The sequence below is a fragment of the Drosophila persimilis genome, unplaced genomic scaffold, assembly GCF_003286085.1.
Source record: "Drosophila persimilis strain 14011-0111.01,24,50 unplaced genomic scaffold, DperRS2 tig00000191-arrow-pilon, whole genome shotgun sequence".
NCBI lineage: Eukaryota > Metazoa > Arthropoda > Insecta > Diptera > Drosophilidae > Drosophila > Drosophila persimilis.
The window spans coordinates 11245570-11253784 of NW_020825298.1; the positions used below are offsets into that span (position 1 = coordinate 11245570).

The 8215-nt window shown below is 45.6% G+C and overlaps 1 protein-coding gene across 1 annotated transcript; it reads right to left on the reverse strand.

The window, feature by feature from the left end:
* Window positions 1–5982: 5982 nt before the first annotated feature.
* LOC6589394 (tubulin-specific chaperone C) lies at window positions 5983–7543 on the reverse strand. The gene is made up of 2 exons (XM_002014607.2): window positions 7484–7543; window positions 5983–7265 (listed from the first exon to the last, which is right to left on the reverse strand). The coding sequence occupies exon 2, from the start codon at window positions 7251–7253 to the stop codon at window positions 6159–6161; it is 1095 nt and encodes a 364-aa protein (XP_002014643.1). The 5' UTR covers window positions 7254–7265; window positions 7484–7543; the 3' UTR covers window positions 5983–6158.
* Between the last annotated feature and the right edge of the window lie 672 nt (window positions 7544–8215).

Sequence of the window (8215 nt, forward strand, 5' to 3'; positions counted from 1 at the left end):
AACAAGAATATACATATGTAATATATAGGGCCTTCCTTTCTTCATGACAAACCTCTTCCCAAAACCAATATACCCTATCTCTGGGGGGGTATAACAATAACGACAATAACGGAGCCATGCAAAAGATAGCGGCACCAAAGGGAAGCAGCAGTCTGCGTGAGTGAGCGAGAGGGGGGTGGGGCGAGAGCGGTACGTAGGGAGAGCGGAAAGGCGGAATGGAATTGTGAGCAAAGAATATGCAGAAGAGGAAGCGGGATGATGACAGCAGCAGCAGCAGAAGAAGGAGAAGGAGAAAGGAGAGGGAGAGGGGGAGGTGGCACGAAGGAAGCTTACAAGCGCATTTCGATTATTGTTGATGTAATCATAATTTTTCATTTCCAAAGTAAACGATACGCCAGGCCACGCCTCCTTCCAATGCCTGTCTGTGGCACACCCCCTTCTCCCCTTCCTCCCCCTCTTTTTCACATAAAGAATCGACGAGAATTAAACGAACTTTTCATTTATTTACACGAAAAGCATGAGAAACGCGTTTAAAACGCGCTCCGCGTCGATGATTTAAGCAAACAAACAGTAAAGGGAGAAGTGGAGGGAGAAGCGACTGTGGGATACCCTAGAAAGAGGGAAAGCCATATCTTTTTCAGAGATCATGGATGGATGGCATCTCGTGATGCACTGCCTGCCTGCGGTTTTTTTGTAAATCCCTTTTCGAGGGTATGAAAAAACAAACAAAGGCGCAGGACACACAGGATGACAAGGCCTACCCGGATCTGGCAGAGATTTTCGGTTTGGAGCCGACTGTGGTCTGTACGCGGGGGAGAGGAGCAGCAGCAGCAGCAGCGGATGGGGCCGGGCCGGGCCGGGCCGGCTGTCTTGCATCATTAATTACAATTTGAGCTGCACACGCAGAGCCGAGATTCGAGGGAATAAACAGCTGGAGAGCAGGAGGCTGGTGTGGCGGGGCGGGGGGGAGCGTTACATAACCAATACTGGCCCGGGAAGCCTACATTGTATATCTGTATATGTAGCGATATCCCTGGCAGACTGTGGGCTGCGCTGACATTTTAATTGCACTCCATGACTCCAGTAATTCGCTTAATTAATCAACATTTTTTTTTCGCTTATCAATATCGGAAGGAAGGCGTTTTTAAAGGAACACGCCCATAAACTGCCAAACAAATTGGCATGAAAATTCAATAATTTGTCTTCTAAAAAGGAAAACACATTAATCATTAAAGGATTCTACAGTTTTTAAAGATTCCATTTAACCATTCAAACACTTCTTGTGTCCCACATAATTTTCATATTTTAAGTATCCCCACATTCCCCAAAAACAAATTCCAAAAGGCACTAAAAAAATGTTCAGGCAATTTCCAGAGCAATTGTTTTAAGGATCCTTGGTATCCGCTTGAGGTCTGGGGCTTCCAAAACCTAATGCGTAAATTACCATCGTTGCCACATCAGCTGAGCCATAAAATCAGCACACAAAAGCATTTGCCGTGGTTATATGGGTCAAAATAGGGGAGCCCCCGCCCCCCAGAGTGGGGGAAGGAGGAAGGCCGAGGAAGGAGACCAAGAAGGAAACGGTGTAGAAGCCAGGTGACGCGGGTCGGTAATTTTGCAGTAATTGAAACCATCAAAGCATAGGTGGGTGCCATTTGTGCGACAGGAATGGAATGGAATGGAATGGAGAGAGAGGGAGAGGGAGAGGGAGAGACCGAGAATGGACATGGACTGAGGAGAGTGAGATGGCCAGATGTGGCCGTGTTGGGCAATTACAAACACACACAGGCACACACACACACAGACACTGGGACACACACGACAAAACGATAATATTAATGCATATGGAGGCGGTCACCTGCACTTGCAGTGGGGCCTCCTGAACGCTCGGTCTGCTCGACCCTTATCGCAAATGCGGCGAATATTATCTGCGATAATGAGAAAACTAATTGTGAGCTATGCAAATGTGGCACCAACAGATGCACCTGTACATCAGTTCTGTGTGCTTGTGTGTGTGTGTGTGTGTGTGCGCTTACCAACACTGGCCAAGTGTGAAAGCAATTAAATTTGATAGTTTATCAGAGAGGGGGGTGGCAGTGGGAGAGGGAGGGTTCATTTGAATAAACGGAAATTGGAACGACGACAAACACTCGACTGCACTCGAGTTGCCAGCCTTACTTTTGTTCGTTCAATGAGCAGCACAGCAATCATTAGAGATAACCAAATTGGAGACTTAAAGCTTAATTTCTCGTCTAAGAGCAGCTCTGTTTAAAGGCGATACCTCTCCGCAGCGCAGTGCAATTACCAATGCAAATGCCGGGCAAAAACTTTAAGGACAAATGGGAGAGACTCTTGGGGGCCGAAAAGTGAAAGTCGATAGGCGTCCCCTTCCCCAAAATGGCCGCCGCTGATGAGAGCAGCGATGCAACTTGAGAGCTTAATTGCAATGTCAGTGGTGACGATCTCTCTCACGGTTGTATCCTCCCACTCTTCCACGCTTTTTACGCCCATTTACTACCTCTCTCTCTCCCTTTGAGTCCCTCTCACACTTTAAGCTGCTCATTTTCCAACGGCAGTTGCAGCCCAAGGTATGATTTGACAAGGTGGGGCTTTGAATAACATTTCTGTGGCACATAACGAGTGGGATACTGTATACCTCACCTTTTTCAAATACACCTTGTTCCTGTTAGCTGATTATGTTCCCCCTTGAAACTTAAAGACGCAGCCTTCTCACTCACTCGCACACTCTTTCCCCCTTTTTGTCTCCCTAAGCTCTGTTCAATTTGCAATTCAAATTGTTCGTTCAACAATTACCCTGGGCAGATGGCATGATGATTTTTATCAGATGTTTGCAACGTGGAAGCAGACCTGAAACAAAATTAATGCATAAGGTTCAGCTTACCTTTTCCTTAACGAAATAAAGATGAAATTGAAAGAACTTGCATCGCTCTCTTCATTTTATTGCATTACAGGAATTAGAGGGTGGAAGCTGATGCTCGAAGCGGGAGAGAGTCAGATCTCCAGTATTTGGAATGCCTCTCACGCCAAAATGAGCTTCACTTTGAACGCTCTCACATTCCGTTTTGATGCTCTTCTTCACTGCGATATTTCATGATGAGTGCGAAAGGGACATGACTTCGCGTCTTTTTTGCCAATTTTCCAAAAACGCGCACAGAACGGAAAAAAAAAATAAAATAAATACAGCTGTATCACACTTTCCGCACTTCTCCGCTGCCGAGCTGCCTTTTTGTTGCCATCTTGCGCTGCCGCTCTTGATTTAACGCATTTTCTTGCATTGCACACACATTTTTTGCACATTTATATCTAATCACTACAGCAAACTTTATTTCACACACCAGCAACATATTTCCCATTGGATTTTTCACCATTTTCCGCATTTTCAGGGATAGAAGCGCGGAGCTAATTTGCCGACGGGCGCTTGGGCCGGGTAAAAAAAATTGGAGTGAGATCGGCGCTAATGCATGCGTTGTTCGATCTTCTGCTCCTCTTCCTATTTGCTCTCTCTCCCACGATCTATTCGGGTGCTTTTGCGAAAACGAAACGAAAAAAAAGTGAGAAAACGGCAAAATAACGCATTGTTTATTTCTGCACATGAAAAAAAAAGAATTTATGCAAAAATAATTTGTTTGTCAACATATACATATATCACATATCAAATATATACACTTATGTACATACATATATATATGTACATATATCACACATTGCTGCACTTTTCCTTCGTAGATCTGCTTTTTTTCGCCATTTGCCTTTTTGTGAGCCCTCGCCTTTGATCAAACACATTTTCTTCCACCAAAACACACTTTGTTGTACATAATCACTGCACCAATACACTAAGCTTTACTTCACACACCTGCGCCCGATTTTTCCCATTGGATTTTCCACCATTTTCCGCATTTTCAGGGAATAAAACACGGAGCTGACTTGCCGACGGGCGCTTGGGCCGGGTGAAAAAACTGGAGTGAGAGCGGCGCTAATGCATTCGTTCTTCGATCTCCTCTTCCCATTTGCTCTCTCTCCCACGCTCTCCCAGCTACTTTTGCTTATGATGTGCAAGGTGGTCCGCTAGCTCTACAGCACTACTGAGAGCGCTATGACGTCATGTTTGCTGTTGTACTAAGCAAAGTAAATGTAGCGGTATAAGTATAGAGTGGCGGCCCTAGCTGCGTTTCATGTTGTGGTTCTATGCGATTGCCGCTGTCGCTGCGCTGTCTGTGGCAGTGACTGAGGCCGCTGGCAGAATCAGAAGCTGAAGCAGCAGCAGAGGCGTTGAGTATGAAAATTAATTCAAGCGAATTCCAGGTGTGCATTTGACATCCACCTGACAGGCATATTGGGCCACTTTTGTCACATTATAAACAATTCATTTGCAATTTGATTGCAGTCATTGGGATTGGATTGTGTATTGAACAAAGACACGGCATTAAGTGGCAATCGATGGATATGGAGCTGTGCAAATGCAGATGGAGATTGACAGGGTAATTACGCTATGGGCGTTATATCTGGGGTGGCTTTGGTCTAGCAATCACAGACATGGGGGCGATTCCGTAATTAAATTGAATATCCAAAGCACTTGTTGCATTTATTAAATATTTAGCACTAGCATTTGTCTTCTGTTTTGTCTTTATCCCTGATGAAAATCCAAAAACTGTCAACATTTCTATCGCTTTAAGTTTGCACAGTTTCAGAACTCTGCTCTGTAGGGACATCTTTCCATCCCAGCCTCCCTCGCTGCCAAGAACTGCAATGAAAACCACAATTTTGATTAGAAAATTGCACAAAGTTCTGGTTCCCGTTGTGCTGGCTTGCATAGCAATCCAAAGGGCCCCAAGTGCCCCTCATGCCCCACCTAATTGACGGTTAGCTAGTGCGGTGGCTGACTCTTATCTAACCCTTACTTTTACCCTTTACCTATACCCAACCTTTACCCTTTTGTCTTGGCCAGCACAAACCACCGAAACACGTGCTAAATTGTTTGCACTTTACCTTTTGTTCCTCCGCCTTCACTCTTCACCCTTCTTCCTTGTTCCTTGCACCTTGTATTTTCTTTATCAGCAGGTTCCACCGCCCTACCAGAGCCCAGCCCACACAAAAGCCACAAAGTGGACAGCTCTGGTTATAACGGTGACAGCTGTTCTCACGTTGACAGCTCATTACATAACCTCAATCTTCTCCCGCTCCCCACCCACACCCGCTCCGCACTGTCTTCTCTGGTAGCCGCTCTATTAGTGGGGCAACGCTGTAACGCTGTAAGTGTAATTTGCAGTTCAATTACCTCACTAATATGGCATGTCGATATGGTCGCCGCGGTGGTCTCGGGGCGACAGTCTCCCCCACTGTCATTGGCCTTCGGGCTCCTCATATGCTCTGCCCACGCATGTAACTCGAATTCGTTAATTATTTTGACAGTCGGACGGTCATGTCGACAGCGGTAGGCGAAAGGGGGCCTGACGAAGACTGATTACTCTCTCTCCAGAGAGCGGTTATGATTCCAAATGGCAGATCTCATTCCAGGCCAACAAGTAGCCATTCCCAAAATGTGGGTAAACTTTCCGAATGGCCGAAACCAACGTTCGCTGTAGGACAAACCGCACGACAAAGTTGACCGACCCTCATCAATGTCCCGGTCCCGGTGACCGAAGAAGTTACCAACTCGAGAAGTCCTGTTGTGGCCACACATGAAACTTGCATGACTCTCTCTGTCCTTCCGGCTCTTCTTCTTCTTCCGCCGCGCCTCCTACTACTTCGAGGCAGTAAGCCAATGTAACTGTAATTTGTGTGGCAGCCACAGCCACAGCACAGCACAGCGCCCAGTCATTTTGGCCAGCCACTGATTATGCTATCCCGAAATGGACATGATGTCAAATTGCCGGAGACACATGTACCAGGGTACGGCGTACATAATTTACGGAACACACACAAACAACTGTGACAACCCAGTGAGAGAGATTTTGAGTGGGATACATGCCAAAAACAGGGCGGGGTTAGATATATATTAATTCAATTCACTTAAGATCTATTTACACGCGCGTGCCAGTCGGAGGCTCCAGCGGCACCGGCAGCAGCATCTCCACCAGCAGCCAGCCCAGCAGTAGGGCATAGGCCACAACGGTCCAGAGCAGCCGCCGACGCCGCCACTATATGATCGTGGTCTTCTCCTTCTCTTCGTTATCATCTTTGTAATTATTATTATTACTGAGGAAATCGCGACGCAGGGCATTCCAATTGGGCGCCGGATGATCCTTAAGCAGGCTCCAGTTGGGCGAATGCACATCCGGAGACAGCCAGTTGAAGTCCGCCACATCCGTGTAGTTATTCTGGGATTTGTTCAGTCCAGAAGCGGAATAGTCGGCCTCTAGTTCCGGGTAGTCGTAGTTGAACTCCCCAATCTCGATTTTCTTGCAATCCTCGATGATGGCCCGACAGGTGACATGGAGATAGATGCGTGTGGAATGGGAGGAATGCAGGCGCAGCTGCTGACAGGCTATGGCCACGGTGCAGCGATCCAGTTGCTCGGCAAAGAAGGAACGCGCCACGGGCCCACACAGCAGGGTGCACTGACTGGCCTTGGAGACCTGCACAGAGCCGGGATGACCCTGTAGCTCCACCAGGCATTGACTTAAGTTGGAAATGGTTATATCCTGGCCATTGACTTCGTCTGCGCTCAGTACAATATGAGCATTCCTGCGATTGGCAATGGTCCAGGTGAAGTTGCTGCCGCTCTGCTCCTTCTTTGGTGTCTTCTTGTCCTGTGGTTCGCCATCGACGACCACCGGCAACGACTTTTGCTTGGGAGCCGTCTTCTTGCCGCTGAAACCAAACTTCTTTTTGGGCATTAGCCGCTGACGGGCCTCATCGTTGCTGCTGGTCAGGGCGTTTAGCATATTCTGACAAGACTTGATTTTGAAATCCGAAAGAAACATCGTCGATGCGGTTAGATAACGCTGCAGTTCCTGTATCTGGAGAGTAATCTCTGGCAGCCTCTTGCTGAGATCGGGTAGCGGTGCATCCCCACTGTTCATGTCCAGCATGAGGATGCTCTTCTCTATGTCGTAGGCACGCTGGCCAAACGTCTGAGCAAAGAAGTCCACGCCCTCGTTCTGGATCGTCTCTTTTGAGCGCTGCTCCAACTTTACATCCAAATAGTTTTTCCTGTCCTTGTTGCGCTTGTTAATGCGATCCAGTATGAGATCCTTGCGGGCGCCGGTATCCCCATCCACGGAGTCCTCCATTATATTGCTTATCTGCAATGGAAGTAGTGTTAAAAATCAATTTATATCCCAAACTTCTTTCAAAGAGATGAATCACAACGCAGTTGTTGCTGTGTTTCAGTGTTGTTGGGGCTGCGCAGCTGCAGCAAAAATCGACAAAATCTTTGCTCTTCTTTCTCGGTCAGTCACTCTTTTCAGGTTTTTGGGTATTGCCATATCAAAATGGTGTAATATTTGTGCAGTTTATTAACCTTTTTAGTCTTTCCTTTTGCTTAATTTTCCAATTAAAAAAAGAACAACAAATGAGCGGGGGTGTCAGCTGTAACCGAAAAAGCACTAAAAAATACCCCAGCCATAGTACAGCTAACACTAATAATAACCAGTGTGACCGCGGTATAGCCAGTATATCAAAATATACCATCTCATTTTAAAAATATACCATAAATATACTGACGAATTAAAGTTCTATTATACATATTCCTCGATTTTGATATTCCGTCGAATATTATTAGCTAGATAGAACATTTTGCAATGCCCACATAGTTTTATACAATTGATGAATCAATTTTGTACTTGACTGGCCCATTCTTAATACTTGCTTTTATTTGATTTCTATATACCGTTGAAAATGAAATTTAATAGTTTGATAAATTTTGATAAATACCACAGCCATACCACAGTGTAATGTTAAAGTAAGTACATGTGTAATGTTAATGTTAAGTGTCGAATGTTAATGTTAAAGATAGAGCGCGGTTGCAAAATTTCAAATAGCCCGCGAAATTCAAATCAAATCAATTCCTTTCATATTCTATGAAAATGTCTTGCTATACTCAAAAACTCTCAAAACTTTCGTGGCTTCCTTCAGTTTTTTTTTTATTTTATTTTAAATCAAAACTACAGGCAACAGATTGAAGTTTTTTTTTGTTTTTTGAAGCGGTCTTTGAGTGGGGTTTATTTTTGAGGTGGTTGTGGGTTCTGGAGTG

What these genes read in the sequence shown, in the direction of transcription:
- LOC6589394 (XM_002014607.2), bottom strand. Translation starts at nt 7,253, where the DNA reads ATGGAGGACTCCGTGGATGGGGATACCGGCGCCCGCAAGGATCTCATA.